The sequence below is a fragment of the Rhinichthys klamathensis genome, unplaced genomic scaffold, assembly GCF_029890125.1.
Source record: "Rhinichthys klamathensis goyatoka isolate OS25496 unplaced genomic scaffold, OSU_Roscu_1.1 h1tg000325l_1, whole genome shotgun sequence".
Taxonomy (NCBI): domain Eukaryota; kingdom Metazoa; phylum Chordata; class Actinopteri; order Cypriniformes; family Leuciscidae; genus Rhinichthys; species Rhinichthys klamathensis.
In genome coordinates this window covers 1,634,924-1,653,815 of record NW_026606840.1, presented here as the reverse complement: position 1 = coordinate 1,653,815, position 18,892 = coordinate 1,634,924, and the positions used below count along the sequence as shown (strand labels likewise).

The 18,892-nt window shown below is 37.1% G+C and overlaps 1 protein-coding gene and 1 long non-coding RNA gene across 2 annotated transcripts in view; one reads left to right on the top strand and one right to left on the bottom strand.

Moving 5' to 3' along the window:
• The window catches only part of nr3c2 (nuclear receptor subfamily 3, group C, member 2), an 88,199-nt gene that overhangs the window by 55,160 nt on the left and 14,147 nt on the right, over nucleotides 1–18,892 (top strand). The window contains exons 4-5 of the mRNA XM_056271710.1: nucleotides 16,299–16,415; nucleotides 18,224–18,541. Of these exons, the coding sequence (XP_056127685.1) occupies nucleotides 16,299–16,415; nucleotides 18,224–18,541 (435 nt within the window). The remainder of the gene's footprint in view (nucleotides 1–16,298; nucleotides 16,416–18,223; nucleotides 18,542–18,892) is intronic.
• LOC130105634 (uncharacterized) lies at nucleotides 6,503–7,372 on the bottom strand. Its single transcript, XR_008809643.1, has 3 exons — nucleotides 7,247–7,372; nucleotides 6,984–7,077; nucleotides 6,503–6,595 (listed from the first exon to the last, which is right to left on the bottom strand). It is a non-coding gene; the product is annotated as an uncharacterized LOC130105634 (long non-coding RNA).

The following is an 18,892-nucleotide window of genomic DNA, read 5'->3' as shown; positions in this document are numbered from 1 at the left end:
AAAAGGCCAGTTTAAAGCAGTATGAATTCCTGGTTGGTTTATGCATAATATTTCATAGAGCTCTAGAGATCGCAATCATTCTGGATGGCGAGATATGCGTTTTACTTCAATAATATATATATATATTAGATTTAGATCTATAAGAGATGCATTTAATTACAGATTATACATGTACTATACAACTCTTTAATAGTTCATCTAAATGAAAACAAGGATATCTGGGGGGGGGGGGGGGGGGGGGGGGGGGGAGAATCCCATATACTGTAGAGATAAACTAATATTAACCATATACTGCTGCACAATACTTGGTAAAGTAGACCCAGGACTGAATTTTTATCCCTCTAAATTCAGGTAAGAATGTCCTATGGGATAATTCACATCTGATAATAGGAGTGAAATAGCGTTAATGTTATCAGGAAACTTTCAGGGACTTTCAGTGGACTTTTCAGTTTATTAGCACCAACACATTGTTATCACAGCCTCTTCAGAAAGGTGCAAATTGCTGATTAAGCAAACAGACACATCCAAACTCCACAGAGCATCTATAACAGCCAAACAGAAAAAGCGAGAGATCTTTGGAGTCTATTCAAAGAAACACCTGTATGTACTCTAGATATTGTTGCTGAAGAAAACTTGTCAAAACTTCAAACCTTTTTTAATTTGAAGTGTAAATTAAGACAGCATCCATTGCATACTGCCGATTACACAGACAACAACAGCTAGATGTTAATTTGAAAATAAACCAGAATATTCCATGTTTCTCATATAGTAGACAGTAAGCTATATCTAGCGGAAAATTCTGTCATCAATTACTCACCGTCATGTTGTTCCAAAACCACCTTCATCTTCGAAACACCAAAGGTATTTTTAATGAAACCTGATATATTTCAGTCCGTCCATTGAATGGTTATGGAAACCAAAACTGTCATGCTTCAAAAAATTCATAAAGACATTGCAAAAGTAAGCCATATAAATCAAGCAGTTTAATTCCGCAATAACCAATGAGGTTTGTTCTCGTACATCAAGCAAGTACAGCTGATTATTCGCTTACCATATTTGATGTGCTCCATATATGTATGTGTGTTAACTAATATTTATATGTGAATGAAAATTAAATCTGTTCATCACATAATGCGATCATGTCTCTTCAGAAGACTGCCGTTAAACCACATGATTCATATGGATTACTTTGCAACTTCTCTCTGAAATTTTGGTTGCATGGACTTTCAATGGAGGGACATATGGGTGGCAATATTCAATTTGAAATGTAATATGCAAAATGACAATGCAATATGTAAAATGGAAATGCATTTCTGTATTTAAATGTACATTTTCCATTACATTTGTGCAATGTTTGGTGCAAAATGAAAATGATAATTCAATTATATAATTTACACTTGCCATTTCATACTCTAGTTTTAATATGTAAATTTAATACATATTTTAACGCTTTATAAGTTGCTAAATTTATTAGATTTTATTGCCTTTATTAAAGCAAAAACTGTAGCAAAATGATCATTTAAATGTTATTTTTCTTAATTGTATTTACACTCACAGTTAAGACACTTCCGATTGCATTTTCATTAAATGTCCCGCAATGAATGTAGCAAAATTCAATGTGCAAATTTAAAACGCATTCCGAGCCGATCACGTCCCCGTCCCCTCCCACCCTGTCAATCACTGTGTGAAGTTGGCCCCGCCCCCACCCAATGCAAAACGTCGGCAAAATAGGCCGCTCAATCGTGTTTACTTTGTTTGTGCTGTAAAAATTTTTGTTTCTGCTGCTTCGGTTTTTTAGATATTAAAAGAATATTTATAGGTCATTCTGAGGTCCCCCAGCCCCCCACATGCTCCAAATAAAATAGTCTTGGTCGTTTGTGCTGGTTAAAGTTTTGTTTGTGCTGCTTCGGTTTTTAAGATATTAGACATTTAATTACAGGTAATGACGTCACCAGCCCCCCGACCTGCTCCACATTCACCCCAAATAGTCTCGTTTGTTTGTGCTTCATTTGTGCCGGTAAAAGTTTTGTTTGTTCTGCTATAATATTTATCTGTTCTGCTACAAAATTAGCCTGGTAAAACCAGACTCTGCTACTTCCCTTTGCTTCGTAGACAGAGTCTGGAATGGCATAATAGAGAAGTGTTTTCTCTCTCGCTAGGGGGCGCTTGTCTGAAGTTTAAAATCATTGAAGCCAATCAGATAAGTTTATATATGACGTATGTTATGCACCGACACAGCCGCATCGAACCACAGACATCATGCATCGAACTCAAATCTATGATCGAACTTCCACTGTAAACCTGCTGTAAACACTTGATGATGCGAGCGAAATACCGGAGTGAACATGGCTGTAAACGACTTTTGCAGATTATGCGAAGTTAATCTACGCATCCACGGTACAATCAGGGCCTCTAAACTGATATTTGACAGTAGAGAGAAACAAAAAAATATTTGCAGCCAACTGTCAAAGTTAGGATTAGTTCTGTTAAACACAGCTCTTTGTTCATCTCGAGTCTGTCGGAAATGCTGCAACTTAATTGCAAGATTACAGCATGTCATGGCAATATTTGAGACCTGGAAAAGAAAGGAGACACTGACCTGTCAAAAGGCTCCCCAGTTTCTCGCTGACGATCGGTAATAGTTGATAAATGAAACTTTTCCCAAAGGGAGTAGGGCCACAACATCACCTCCATTCAAAATGTTTAATACACACTCTTCTTGTTCGGGCTTCAGTTTGCTAATGCCGGGAATATTCTCCACAACAGAGCGAATTGCATCCGCGTCTCCATATCCGCGGTCGTTTTCGATTTCCCTAACCTGCTCTTAGCGACTACGTCACGGCTTTCAGCCCGCCCTCTGTTCGTTGATTGGCCCGGCTGTTTTCAGGCCGGAGGAAAATGGATAGATAGGCCGCTGTCTCAGACTGAGTACAGAAGCAAAATGAAATTGAGCGGAAGTACGAAGTCTGACGTAGTCAGGCTAATACAAAATAATATTTATTGGTCATTCTGAGGTCACCCAGCCCCCCATCTGCTCCAAATTCACGCAAAATAGTCTCACTTGTTTGTGCTTTGTTTGTGCTGTTTTGTGCTGGTAAAAAAAATGTTTGTGCTGCTTCGTTTTTTTTTATATTAGACACTGAATTATAGACGATGACGTCTCCAGCCCACGACCTGCTCCACATTCACCCAAAAAAGGCTATAGTCTTCTATGAATTTGCATTGCATTGTTATACACATATTGCATTGCCATTTTACATATTGCATTGTCATTTTGCATTTTACATTTCAAATTGAATATTGCTACCCATATGCTTCCATAGTGGATATTCACTATTCCTTTATGTCAATACGTGGCTCTCTGGAATTCTTGATGGCTCAAATAGTTTTGTATAGTGATAATAGTTTCACATTACTTGTGAGACACATTTCATGTCCATCTATTTATTATTTGTTAATCAGCATGAAAACTTGCTGCATGAATACAGTCATTATTGCAAAATAAACATTTCAGTGTGATACAAGTCCCTTACTCTTCATGTCGTGTCTTGTTCATCCTGTCAGGGTTTATTCTGAGATAATGACCAGCTGAATGCACATTATGCTGTAACATTTACTATTACACAAATGTAGTAATTTATTGGTTATTGATAGTAATAGATGAAGTTATTAAACGTTTGAAAAGCGTGCGTTTATATCAAGCATTTTCTCATGTCATGATTGTTCCTAAGAGCCCTGAATGAGGTCACACCTCAAGGGCATTCAGAAGTGCAGCCGCTTTCCCGACACCACAGCAGAGGTAGTGCTGTGTAAGAGTGTGCGCTCCATTACCTTACCTGACCTCAGCCTAGTTACCATCTGAGAGAGAGACAGAGAGTGGGGGTGGAGGGAGGAGACAGAGAGAGAGAGAGAGAGAGATTGTGAAGAGTGAGCTAGGGGAAGAAGGAGAGTGAGCGGTAAGATTGGAAACGGATAAAACGTTAGACACAGTGAGGGAATAGACAGAGACAGGTCTGTTTTAAAACCTAGCCCTGCTGCCTAAATGGGCAGCTGCCTTCCAAGGCAGTATCCTAACTAACTGTTATAAGAGAATGATTTTGAATGCTTTACATAGGCAGTAATTTAACACAAATAGCGCTCCACACAAGGGAGACTCGACAGGCAATTGATTTCAGTGGAATTTGTCATTAGCATGTTGCTAAGCTAACAGCACAAGGTTTTCCGGCCCTGTTCCTGGAGGCACACCAACAGTACACATTATGGATGTCTCACCTATCTGACCCATCCATTTCAGGTCTTGGGAGTCTCTACTACTGAGCTGATGAGTCATTTTTTTAAGGAATTGTTCAAAAATGTGTACTGTTGGTGTGCCTCAAAAGAAAACATTCTCTAAATACTCAGCTAACACATACTGGCCAAAATGTTTTATCTGATTTACACTGTAATTTTTTAAGTATTTTTAACAATTCATTTTAGTATTGAATGAGTTTCTCTTGCCTCATTTGCCACAAAGTATAAATGTGATGCTTTCTAAAAGTGTGGTTACATTAGAAAACGTTTGGTGAAATTTCTTTTAAAAAAAATAAATTCTGTGAAATGTTATGACCGAAAATAATTAATTGTCGCTGTGTATCAATGGTGGTAGCAATGTATGAGGTCACTTTTAAACCAAGCAGTTTTCTGTTGGTCAACACAGAGATTATGTGCATGACTAATGTCAGCCTGTTCTGAAATCTTTTGCCCCTCACATGAAATTCCAGATCACATGGATTTCTTTCGAAATGACTGGATTTCACCGGTAAAATTTAACTAACAATGTTAAATGTGACCACACCTTTAGAATTGGGCCAAAACAATGTATCTTAGGAGGCAGCATAATTAAGATGGCTACCTTTTGGAATAGCCTTCCTATTGGGAGCGTGGTTTAATGATGACTTAAAATTTCAGATGGCTTTGAAACAGAGCAAAAGACAGCCGGCAGACTGATACTTAAAAATGTACGGGAGGAAGTAGATAGACCATTTTTTTTTCACCCTTCACACTTTTTTGAAGTGTGGAAAGTTCTGTAGTGCTCTCTCTGGTACGAACGAAAACAGCAAAAGGTAAATTTTGCAGTCGAAACTTAATAACCTCTGTTGTGTAGTTGCTGAGCTGTTCAGATAATAACTAAAAGCATCATAAACACTTGTTTCTGTGGGAATAGTGTGAAGTGGCCATATGGTACTAGCTAATTCTCAACAGACCTTTATTATGAGCTCTACAGCTGTTCAGTCTCAGCACTAAAATATTTGTTCCTTTATTATAAGAATTTGTAATTACATTTGGCACTAGGTAGGGATAGACGAGTTTCACTGTGTTGGTTTAGCTGTATGGTTTGGGACCTCCGGCATGGAGAGGGACAAACGCTAAATGAAAGGAATCCACATATAATGTTTATAGTATTTTAGCTGTTCCTGGTGTTAGACGTCTTTATAAAGGAATGTTTCCAACCCTTTTTGACTGTGCTGGTGTCAGAGCTGGTACCCAATTTGGAACCATTCTGTGCATTTCCCAAAAAAAAAAAAACCTGTGCACCGAAATGCACATGCTAGTGTCATCCCTTACAGAAAAACCACATGAGTTTCACATGTGCAAAAACACATGTGATCCCATGTGACAACGTGGACATGTGATTTTGCACATGTGAAATTTAACATGTGAAATATGTGGAACACATGTGCTTTGCACATGTTAAAGGTAATTTGCACATGGGAAACGTGTGGTTTTGGAACATTTTCATGTGAAACCCATGTATATTCCCATGTGAAACCCATGGGATTGCATGTGAAACCCATGTGATTACATGTGAAACCCATGGGATTGCATGTGAAACCCATGTGATTACATGTGAAACCCATGGGATGTGAAACCCATGTGAAACCCATGTGATTACATGTGAAACCCATGTGATTACATGTGAAACCCATGGGATTGCATGTGAAACCCATGTGATTACATGTGAAACCCATGGGATTGCATGTGAAACCCATGTGATTGCATGTGAAACCCATGTGATTACATGTGAAACCCATGGGATTGCATGTGAAACCCAAAATTCCCATGTGAAATCCATGAGCTTACATGTGAAACGTAAAATTCCCATGTGAAACATTTAATCACATGTGAAACCCATGAGATATCATGTGAAATGTAAAATATCTCATGTGAAACCCATAGAATGACATTTGAAACCCATCAACAATCCATGTTAAAGCTACACACCATGTAAACCTGTAACTTCATGTGAAATCCATGTAAAAATCATTAAGCAATATACCACAGAAAACGGTAGGCCTACCATGTTCTTGTGTAGGCTCTATAGCCTAATGTTTCCCAACATTAAAACAAATAATTCAAAAAAAAATTTTTTTCACTTTTTATTTCATTTCAAAATATGCAATACAAATTGAATGTTTAAAACAAACAAAGCAAAACCAAATTAAAATTATACATAAAAAGCCGCAAAAAACGCAGGTATACGCGCATGTGTGTGTGTGTGGTGTGCGTTTGTGAAAGTGTGTTGTCTCAGTCCTTTGTGTCTCCTGCAGCAGGCATCCTGTTTTGGGATAGAAAAAGATCAAAGATTAGGGCAGTGCAAACCATAGACTGTAAAAAAAAATATGGACGTAGTGTCCGTGACGTCACCCCGTAGGTTTCTGAAAAGCATTTTTATGGGGCTTAATAATTAATTATTATTCATTTGTAATGTTATTATGTCATTAAACGTTTTACGTAAATATGCTATGGAAATACATCTTGCTTAAACAACTGTATAAGACGAGTGGTGCGTCTCATTTATAAAAAAAACTATTGACAGTTTGTGATTAGATCACAATGTAGACTGAGGAATAAACTGAGTCATCAGTCCTCGCGCATGTCGGTTTCGCAAATGTGAACAGACCACATGGGGATCACACTTGGATGTTGGATCGTCTGAATATTACCTTTCTGCTCGTCTCCTCAGATCTTTTAACTTTTGTGCCATGCAGACCTTGATCTCAGTGCCTCCGATGCCTGGGTGCCTCTTTTTGACATGGTCTGTAAGAAATGAGATTGATTACATTAAAATTTGAAAACAAGTTTGACATGAAGTGACATAACTGTCAGATTCAAACTGTGCTTTCCGCGCTATGGCTGGCGCTGACGGACGCGCTCAGCGCTTGTCATATATAATAACTATTGATAAAAGATATTCAGACATGCTTACCAATTATTAGCTGCACCTTTTGTAGGTCAAGGCTCTTTTTTCACCAACAACCCCTTTTTTTCCGTTCATGCTGCCATCTCTTCGAAAGAGAAGATGGAGTCCATAAGAGTTCTGGTTAACTTTTTGTAGCCCTTACATCTTTGAGCATGATCCAAAGCAACTGGGTTCATTAAGTCAGTCACAGACTTGTTCTGCAAAGCAAAAAATAAAATAAAAAATAGAACATTTTCGTCAGGACAGAAACCGTGATCTTTTCAACGTTATTGCATATTAGGTGAGGTTTTCACTTTGGAGCTGTGAGTGTAAATTTTAGCATACAAGTATTTATTGTTCATGCTCGAGTCTTGATACTCTTTTACCTTCATATTCCAGAGTTTAGGGGTAAAATGCGAGAAATCTCCTTTAGTGGACTTGGATATGCTGGGCACTACTCACTGATCTATATAAATGACTTGATTGCTCATGACGTCATGTAAATTGAAGTCACCATATTCTATTGAATTAATAGGAAATCATCTGACTTTAATGAGTAAACATGACCTAACGAGTCAGTGTTTTTTATATTTGAATTCTATACATTCTTACCATGTAAACATCCAAAACATTTCTGATTATTATCAATGTTGAAAACAGTTGTGCTGATTAATGTGTTTGTGTAAACCATTGTAACAGTTTAAACCATTTTTTCCCCTCCAGGATTCATTGTTAAATAGACCACAAACATATGAAGGGTAGTTTACACTAATGTTCAAACATTTGGGGTCAATGATAGATTTAAAAATGAACAGAAAAAAAAGAAGAAATTCATATTTTTACTCAGCAAGGATGCATTAAATTGATCAAAAGAGAGAGTAAGGATTTCTGTTTCAAATAAATGCTGTTATTTTAACCTTTCTATTCATCAAATAATCCTGAAAAACACAAAAATATGAAGCAGCACAACTGTTTTCAACACTGATAATAATCATAAATGTTTTTTTGAGCATCAAATCGTCATATTAGAATAATTTATGAAGGATGATGTGAAGCTGTGATGCTGAAAATTCAGCTTTGATCATAGGAAGTAATTGCATTTTACAATATATTCACATAGAAAACAGTTTTTATTTATTTATATTATTTCACAATATTATTGTTTTTAATGTTTTTTGGTGAACATAAGAGAAAGAGACATAAACATTTGTACCAAGACAATTAGTGTATGTTTGACATTAGTGTATGTTTGGCGTTTTACTTACTAATCATATGGTTCATCAATAGTGCTTTAGAGATGAAGATCAGCTCCACTCCGCTCCGTTGAAGGGCATCAGCACTGAAGGATCTAAGAACACAACAAGCCATTTGTCACTGAGCCAACAATGCAATGCCAGGTTTATTGAAAGGAAAGAAGCTACAGCAGAGGTGAAATGCAGAAAAGAGAAAGAATTTAAAGAATATACAGAATATAATTTCTTAACTAGGATAACAGAATTTGTTTTTGGGTTTACTTATTCATTTAATTTTGCTCATACGGTGTAACTTCGTTTGGATGTCAAAACCTTCTTAAAATAAACAATTTAAAAAAACAAATTGAGAAATAAAATGAGGTTATTTAATGAGCTTCCTCGGCTCACCTGTGTCCTAACGTTACTTCTCCGGCAGCAGCTTTCTCCAGAAATGTTGAAGTCGTGGAGCTTTCTCTCTGTTATGGGTTATTTTGTTACTACTGAAATCACAGAACATTTTTTAATCAAAATGTGTTTAACGTTACCATTGAGCTAACGTTAGTTTCAGCCAATTTTCTTGCTCCTGAAAGTAACATCACCGATACGTTATGTTTACGTTTGTGTTAAATAAATTAGCTCACTTCCAAGTAAAACCTTTACAAAACCTCTCATCTACACATAAGAGGTGATTAAAAGCCCAAACTTTAATAAATAAAAGTTCAACCGAGTTAACATTACGTTAGCCTAGCTAGCTGCTACCTCTTCAGAAAACGGTTGAGATCCTAACGGACTTTTTCCGAAGACACTACACCATGTAAATTTTTAACAGAATCGTGTCAATTACAAGTAAGAGAAATGTCAAAAACAGTTGTGAGTATTATTCGTGTGATTTTAGAGACTAATCTCACCTGGAAAAAGCCGTGAAAAGTTTAAACAACATCGAGAGAGGGAGTTTTGTTGCTTACCAGTAGCAGTGGTCCCGCGCCGTTTCCATGGCAACTCTGCGCGCCGGCCGCTCCAGTGTTTGAAATACTCGAAAGTTCACGCGCACGGCATTGATTAAACCACGTCAAAATCATGCAGCACTTAAAATGAAAAGTTTAATATCCACTTTATTTTATTTGAAAACGTGCTTGCAGTAGCCTATTGATTATATCAAATATAATATACTGTTGATTATGTAAAATATATTTACAATATAGCTTTAGAAATGGTAAACAGTGTTGAAATAAAAGTATTGCAAAAACTCATTAAAAACTATACGTGTATATAAGTGTTAGTATATACACATGCATTATAAGCTTTATGTTCTATGCATTTTGTGTGAAAAAGGCTATTGAAGCTAAAAATGTACAGTATTTGTGACGTGGTAACATAATTCACATGTTAAAACCTATTACAACGTGCAAATATATTTCACATGAGCTCCACATTATTACCTATAACATGTTTTCCACATGTGCCACGTGTTCCATTAAGTTCACATGTGGTGACATGTTGTTCACATGTGGTCGAACATTACTGCATGTGGTGACATGTTGTTCACATGTGGTCGAACATTACTGCATGTGGTGACATGTTGTTCACATGTGGTGAAACATTGTTCACATGTGATGACATGTTGTTCATATGTGGTCACATGTGGGCATATGTGGTCACATGTGGTCACATGTGGGCACATGTGGAAAACATGTGATAACATGTGAAATTCATGTGTTTTTTCTGTAAGGGATGGACTGCTTTGAAAACTGGGGAGCTCAGGAAATAAAGTTTATGCTTAGAGTTTTACTGGCCATGGACATCATGCGTATTATTTATGATCAAAAACGTTTAGAATGGAGACATTTTAAGCATTTTTGACAAAATTAGGGAGGCCCGATATCCTAGCACGGACAAAAAAATTGCATTTGAAAGCAATTTTTGCAGCAAATCGGTCTATTACATTTCAATTGAACATTTTGTGTTGCGGGTTGTGAAATGTATCACAGTTACAGTACAATGCCAATAAAACAACCACATTTATTTGTGTATAATCAAAATAATGACATGTAAACAGATTTAAAGAGGTTTGCTCAAGTCATGTAAAATCTTAATGCGAGTAATTGCTTATTCTGATTATTGTCAATAATCAGATTATTCAGCCCGATCTCACGGCAATTCGTACGAATTTTACGAGGTGGCTAATTCGTACTAATTCATACGACCTCACTCGTACAAATTCGTACGATTTTTGCTAATTCGTACATATTTTACGAGTTACCAAATTTGTATGAATTCCTACGAATGACCTACCCCTGACCCCACCCCTAAACCTACCCATCACGTGGGTTTAGACAAATCGTACAAATTCGTACGAGTGAGGTCTTATGAATTAGTACGAATTAGCCACCTTTTAATCACTCGTACGAATTCGTACGAATTGGTCGTGAGATAGTGTTGGATTATTGGCATACATATAAACATTGCTACTGCCACACCATCAAGGTATTTAATGTTTGAGATGTCCTTCCTCGACAAAAAAAAAGAAAAAAGTATGTGAGGCAGTTTGTCTATCTACAGTTTTCCCATCAACACACTTCCTCATCACTTGTCCATTTTCAAACTCCCATGCAAACCACAGTCTGTAGCATGGCTGTGATTTCCATATGGGTTGTGCAGTGATTCTTTTTCAGACAGCTCAGCAGATGCTTATTATTCAAAAGCCATCAGTGTCTTGGCATGTCATCATGTTTAATGATATTCAGTGTCAGTCCTGCACAACTCATCATTTATAGGCTTATATTGAACTTGCTAGACCATTAAAGGGGGTCCTGGTGGGTGGACAGGTTTGAGAAACACTGTGCAAGACCATAATGAAACAAGATACCTAATTTCAGAGGAGTTTTTGAAACTTTTCTGTGACTTGGTAATTATAATACTGATGGAAATTGCACCCATCTACTGCAGAGGTTTTAACATGACATATGGGTCTATATACAGTATGATAGTTATTTGTGTATTTTGTATTTGGAACAGAAACATGCATCAGTATGTGAGAGAGAAACTCATTGAAATACAACAAAAAAGTAAATAAAAAAAACCCCGCAGCACCCGATGATGCCAATAAGCACAAATTACCAGGATACTTCAAGGGATACTCCACCGTTTTTTCATATTAAACTATGTTATTCCCTTAACTAAGACGAGTTGATACATACCTCTCTCGTCTCAGTGCGTGCACTAAATCGCTCCGTCTCGCGGCGAAACTTTGTTAGCACTTAGCTTAGCCCAGTTCATTCATTAGGATCCAAGCAGAGAAGCGATCAAACACCTCCACGTTTTCCCTATTTAAATACAGTTACACGAGTAGTGTAACTCGACCAAGAATGGTGACACAAAATAAAACGGAATAATAAAATGGATAACTATAATGTATGGCGGAATACCATGGCAAGTGCTTGGGAGCACTTCGACTCGGCGCAGTAATATCATCACTCCTGAAAAATCCTCTCCCCCCTCTCCCTCTCCGGAATAAAATATTAAAATTATTCACATTATAGTTTTCATATATATAGGCCTATATATATATATATATATATGAAAACTGTAATGTGACTTATTTTAATATATTTCTGTTTTTACTGTATTTTTTTTGTTCAAAATAAATGCAGAAAAAACATAACTATTAGTACAATTTAAAATAATTGTTTTCTATTTCATTTTATAAAATGTAATTTATTCCTCTGATGGCAATGCTGAATTTTTAGCATCCTTACTGCACTCCAGTCTTCAGTGTCACATGATCCTTCAGAAATCATTCTAATATGCTGATTTGGTGCTCAAATAACATGCTTTATTATTATCAATATTTAACAGTTATGCTGCCTAATATTTATGGGGAAAATGTGATACATTTCAAGGTTCTTTGATAAATAGAAAATGTCAAAAGACCAGCTTTTGTACATGTAAATATAATTGTAGTCACATTTAAAGTCACAATTGTGAGATATAGTTTTTTTTTTTTAAAGCAGAAATGGCTTCCATAATTTATAGGCCTAAGGATGAATTTGAAATAAGCTTTTAATGACAAAAAGTGAAACTCCACAAACTCCACTTTGTCATGCTTGAGTTTGACAGACAAACAGAATTCAAAAAGAGTGCTTTTTTTGGTCAGTGACGCACACTGTAGTGTTAACAGGTCGAACAACTCTACAGTCCACTAAACAGGTCATACGTGTCATTTTTTCCTCACCTCAAATAACCCTCTGTGTTTGCCTATGCACCGCTGCTTTCAGTATCTGCCATCTCTTCCGTCTTCTGGGTGATACCTTTGTTCTTTGACATCAATGCAAAATGAGACACCCTTTGTGTTTAAGCAAATCGTATGATGCCTATCACAAAGTGGCATCTGTGTTTCCAACATCAATATATTTTAGGACATAGGTCATGACCCTGTATTTTTGATATGCCTGAGGTTACAAAAGCCTGTTTTCTGGTCAGTTGATGACAGCTGCTTCTTACTGTTTCAATTTAGCACTGTAACCACATCTAATTCTGATTCTGAACTATCTGGCTTTCTTAGTTTATTACCCTCAAGGCAGCTCTAAGCCTCAAAGCCTCTGAGAAAAAGATTAATTTACATGTACAGTACAAATATATAACACGTTTTTCCACTGGAAATGAAAGCACTGTTTGACGTTCTATACAGATAAAGCAGTAGCTTTTCAACCTTGGACCAGATACAATTTCTAACAGGAAAGCAGAGGACTGCAAAGTGCAGGAAGTACACGTGTGGAAATAACAAATGATGAGAGGAAACTGGAAAAAAGTATTTTCATAAATGATTACAGCTGGGTTATGGTTTGTAATTTAACTCTCATGTGTCTGTTCATACAATAATCCCACTGAATCTGGTCGTGTTGGAAGAACAACAAATTCGAGTTATTAGCTGCAGTTTACATCAATTTATTCATTCATATTTAGCAGAAATAAATCAATCTCCTACTTAAGAAATTGAAATTGGTAATGCCATTGACTGAAAGGGGATTCACACTGTTATTTAATCCCTGGAGGTCATGGAGCTGTTGGTTGCCATAAGCTACTAAAGCAAGTGCTGCATTGGGTGGCGGATCATTTTCTGAACTCCCTTTGGTAGTCAAGCTCGGCTAAACTTTTTCGCATCACTGACGGTTGTTAAAGGTCAGAGGTCACTGAGTCTCATTGAAAATGGCAGATCACTTTTTTTTTTTACTGCAGTCTAAACACCCCTGATTTCCTTAATGATGCAGTGAGTCACATGTTTGGAAGAGATTTGAAGTACATGGTGACAGAACTAGACAGATGCTGATTCATTGGCCTGTGTTTTTCTATGATACATGTTGTAGCTAACGGCTAATGTGAAAAGGGGCGTCTTATTCATCTTGGTCTAAATGTAGGTTAGATATATGACACTGCATTTCCATGAGTTTTCATGGTAATACAGTGTCACATATCTAACCTACATTTAGATCTGAAAGCTTGACGTAAAGAGAGCCACTTTGAAGGAGAAGTTCATGTGTCAACATTTTTTAAATGTCTACTTCATTTCTAAGCTGAGAGGCTAGGTTTTCGTGCATCGCTCTATCATATGTAATTGGCTAAAAGTAGACAAGCTTGTATAGGAACCCGCATGTTAGCACTTCACATGCACACACTTAGGCTGATTTGATATATGGTTGAAATATTGTACCAATTTCAGCATTAGTATTAAACACACTTTTGTGGAAACTAATGACATTTGGTACAATGTGTACGAGGAGATGAATTTGTTGGATTAAAGGATCCACAACATTTCAGGCTAGAAGTGGCTAAAGAAATCAGCAGTAAAACTTTACTCAACCTCATGTCATTTCAAACCTGCCTTAATTTCTTCTGGGGAACACACACAAAGAAAATAAATCCAGTTGGGTGAATTCAATACAAATTTAGTACATTGTGACTCACTTTAACCCTTAATAAAGCACCCAAGAATTTCAGGGAAAGGTTATGTGACTCGCTAAACATTTTCCAATTGCTCAGATTGGTTTTGGTGAAAAACAGCCCAAAATGTAAGCAAGTTTAACAGTAAAAAAAAAAAAAAATGGTGGTAAAAAGCACCTTTTACATTGGTGTGCAGAAACACCAGAAGAAGCAGGTGAGCATTTCTGCCACTTACTGGAGTGTGACAAAATAATTGACGCACAGGTGATTTATCTTACCAAAAGCAATCTTATGGCGCAATGTACTGTCATTGTCTTAAATTCACCCAAAAGGATCATCATTAAAAATGTATTTTATGTCCTGCAGAAGAAGAAAAAAAGTTGGTTTTGGAATGATATGAGGGTGAGTAAATGATGCCAGAAATAATACGTTTGGGTTAACTAGTCCTTTAAACTCAATATGACTTTTAGTATTGTCTCACCAAAAAAACAGAACTTAAAACTGTCAACACTAAAATCACACAATGAGAAACAAACAAAAAAATCTAAAATAAATTTTGAAAAAAAACAATAGCTAAACAATGACATACTACTGTGATAGACCATAATATGCACTTGCTGCAATTCTTTATGCCAATGAACATAAACACCACACAGAAATAGATCCACAACCTACAGTGTGCTGAAACACTACAATACTTGACGTTCCTCTTTCGTCCTCAGGCACACAAACAGTCTCTCTGCTACCTTTGTCCATAAACACCTTTACGAACACACGTGCGCTGATACAGACACACAGAGCACGATACAGTCCATGCAAGTGCTTCTGTTGGGATAATGATTAACAGGATTTGTGGGGCAGCTGCGGAGAGTGGTCAGAGAGTCAGCCGAACAGATTTCAGGTCTGATTTGTGTCTGTATTTGGGTGGTGAGGCGGAGGAGGGCTTCGTTGTGTTTCCTGTGTCGCAGTTTACGGTTTTTTAGAGCAAGAAAAATGGGCTTATGTAAGGGGTCATGTGATTTAGCCAGAAATAGTGGCGAGGCTACAGCTGCTGTTGCTCCGTTTGCAGATCCTGGGCTTTTTTGGCAGCTTTTAGACAGACTTGCTGAGCATTTTCCCCACCACCGAAAACACTCATTGTGCCTGTCTGCAGCCACACGGTCCATAAGCGCTAAAGGAAAGTGCCCTCGTGTAGGTAGCACGTCCTTCCCATGATGCACGAGTGAAAGAGGGGGTGGAATATGGGTACGAGAATGGAAGAGAGATGTACATGGCCACAGTGCCTGGATGCGGCCCTGCGGCGCGGTGCTCCGGCCCGTGGAGCGCGTGGGTGTGCGGTGAGCCAGTGGAGCGGAATGGCGCTCTGAAACGAGAGCTGTGGCCTTGGCTGAGGAAGGCAGCGCATGAGGGATTCTCAGGCTGTTACGGTCTCTGTCGTAGTGTCCCGCGCCAAGACATCAGCCAACCCATGACACACTCAAAAACACTATTTGGGATGGCTCATTTGTGCTCGATGATAATAGTGAGGGGAGTAAAGTGTAGGACAGCTGTCTTCTTTTCGTCGGATACTTACAAAGAGATGACCAGAATACATCACTGTGTCCTTGTGATGGTCCCACTTTGACTAATGTAACTGACATCTTTCTTGTTTGTGTTTCATAATAAATTTAATTCAATTCATATTATATTGATGAATTATTCAAATTAACCAACATATGTAGATTTTTTTTTTTTTTTTTTTTTTAGAAAAGCCCCCACAGAAAAACATATTTAATGTACTAACTGGGTGTTAAATTGACAGCTCATTATTCATCTGACCATGAGATAACTAATTCTTAATTTCTGTAACAATTCCGACAAAAATAGAGATTTTTACAGAGATCTCGAACACTTTCTATTTCTTCTTGCAGGTCAGCACAACTACCTATGTGCTGGGAGGAATGACTGTATCATTGACAAGATTCGGCGGAAAAACTGCCCAGCCTGCAGAGTACGGAAGTGTCTACAAGCTGGGATGAATCTTGGGGGTAACTGAATTTTCTCACTATGGGACTAAAATCTGTTGTGAAATGATATGAAACAATTATACCGTCACACCTGAGATCATTAATCTTAAAATTTATAAAACTTATCCAAGAGATAAAAAATATATATATATATATTATTGTGAATGTTATAATAAGAGGCACTGCCTTTGTAGTAAAGATTTACAATGTTCCACAGAATTTTTTTTTTTTTTAATAAAAGGTAAGTGACTTAAAAGAACATATTGAAAAGTACTTCACATACATCTGTGTTTTCAATATAATTGCAACACAATATGAGTGTGTACTTGGGGAGCCGTTTAAACCTTTGAGAGTGTGGTTGATTTCAAACAAGATTTTGGTTATTGATGTAACAAATGCCAGGCAAGGGTCACACTGATTGGGGCCACCTTATTATTGGAATATTATTGAAAACTTAGGGCCACCTTATTATTAAACCCAACAAACATTGGGTTTTCCTGTGTACATCACTACAGCCATGTAAACTCCTGAAAACAACACATTAGGTAAAGATTAACTAGTGATTCTAGTGAAACTAGTTTTTTATGATGTTCATCTGTATTGTAAGTAGAATCACAACATTTATTTGGCCAGCTCTGATCAAAGCCACATCTCTACATGGTTGGGTTGCTAAATGTCAGTTTGTTAGGGGGAAAGTTTCTTAAATAAATAATAAATTAAAAAAAGTTTTAACAATTGTGTGTCTCATGTATAGTTTATCTTAAACCAGCTATCATTACTAAATAACAGAGTAAATAGCTTTAGTTCAGTCAACAAGATTTCCTGCAGTAATGTCTATTTTCTGTCCTTTAAGAGCATCTTGAAAGCAATACAAACAAATATTCACCAACCTGAAATTACATAAAGTCCAATATAGAATGAGAATTATGGCGTTTCTCTGATGTCATTAATTGAGAGGGGTCATTCTGTTTTTTTTTTTTTACCTATTTGGATAAATGACAAATAACATGGGCATGAACTTTATTTAAATACAGGGTTTTCAACTAGTTTAATGACACTATATATACGGTACCTATGGAGTTTACTGACACATATAATATATTTTTTTTTATTCTTATATAAGCATATGATTTGAAAACGTTAGTTAATAATGTTGATTGAAGTTAATGTATATTGTGGATCTGCAAAATTTCATAACCTCTGTTTTAATGTTTTTTTTAGGTTAACCTATGGTTAAAGGAAAGTGTATATTTTAGGTTCTATTTATATACTATATACATTTTGTTTTACCAGTTTTTCACCAAGAAAAAAAATGATAAATGACTATGCATTTAAAAGATTAGAAAGTCTCTAAATATTTCACAAAGTTGTTGAGAGCACAAAATCTGAGAATTTATTAGGACTAGCACATATGCCACCTTCAGTCTCACTTACTGATGTGATATGAAATCTGTTGGCACAGGAATCTTGCAATTAATATCAAATTGGAACACACACACAGTCAATTAACAGCATCCTGCTGAACTACATAAGAGGTCACATCTATACAGCAGGGATTTAAACTGTGATCCCTGCTATAAGATCCATCTCTACTTCAATAATTACTTCTATCAGCTCCAGCTCCTTTCAGATATGAAAAACTGCAAGAACACTGCTCCCAGACTACACTTGGGGTCTTTTCATTAATATCTTGTTCATTTCAAATTATTTATCTCTCTTATAAATCATTTTAAGAACCTTCAATGTTTAACATTAATTGTAATTATTCATAAAATGGATCAGGCTGCTGAAGCGAACAGCTTTAATAATACACGTTTGTTATTTCTCAGCACGGAAGTCGAAGAAGTTGGGAAAGATGAAAAGCGTCAGCGATGATTCTTCCCTGCAGAACTCAAAGGAAGGGCCTCCGTTTCTGACCTCCGAGAAAGAGTTGAGCTCGTCCACCGCTCTCGTCCCCCACGTCCCCACGGTAGCACCGTTTCTGTCACCAACCGTGTGTAGCGTCCTGGAGCTCATAGAGCCTGAAGTTGTGTTCGCTGGATATGACAACACACAGCCCGACACAACCGACCACCTGCTCACCAGCCTCAACCAGCTCGCCGGCAAACAGATGATCCGAGTGGTCAAGTGGGCCAAAGTACTTCCAGGTACGATTCCGAGGCAAATTTTGGTTGTTTCTCAGATTCCGTCTTCGTCTTCTGCACTTTCAGATTGGCAGGGTTATTCAAGGTGAAGTATTCGTTGAGCTGTTAGTCTCTGAAATGTGCTTAGAAACCCATTATTACAATCCTTGACATGTCAGGTGCTTTGGTATAGTTCAGTATAGGGAGGTCATCTTCAAATTCAAAAGACAATTTTCATAAATGTCAATGTCTTGAGCCCATGCTTATTCTTCATGCTTTTAACCTCTTAACCTGTCATGCGGGTAACCCGCCGGCGGGCCCATTTGCCATTGCATGTTTAAAACAATAATATCTTAGTAAAAACCTAAAGTAATA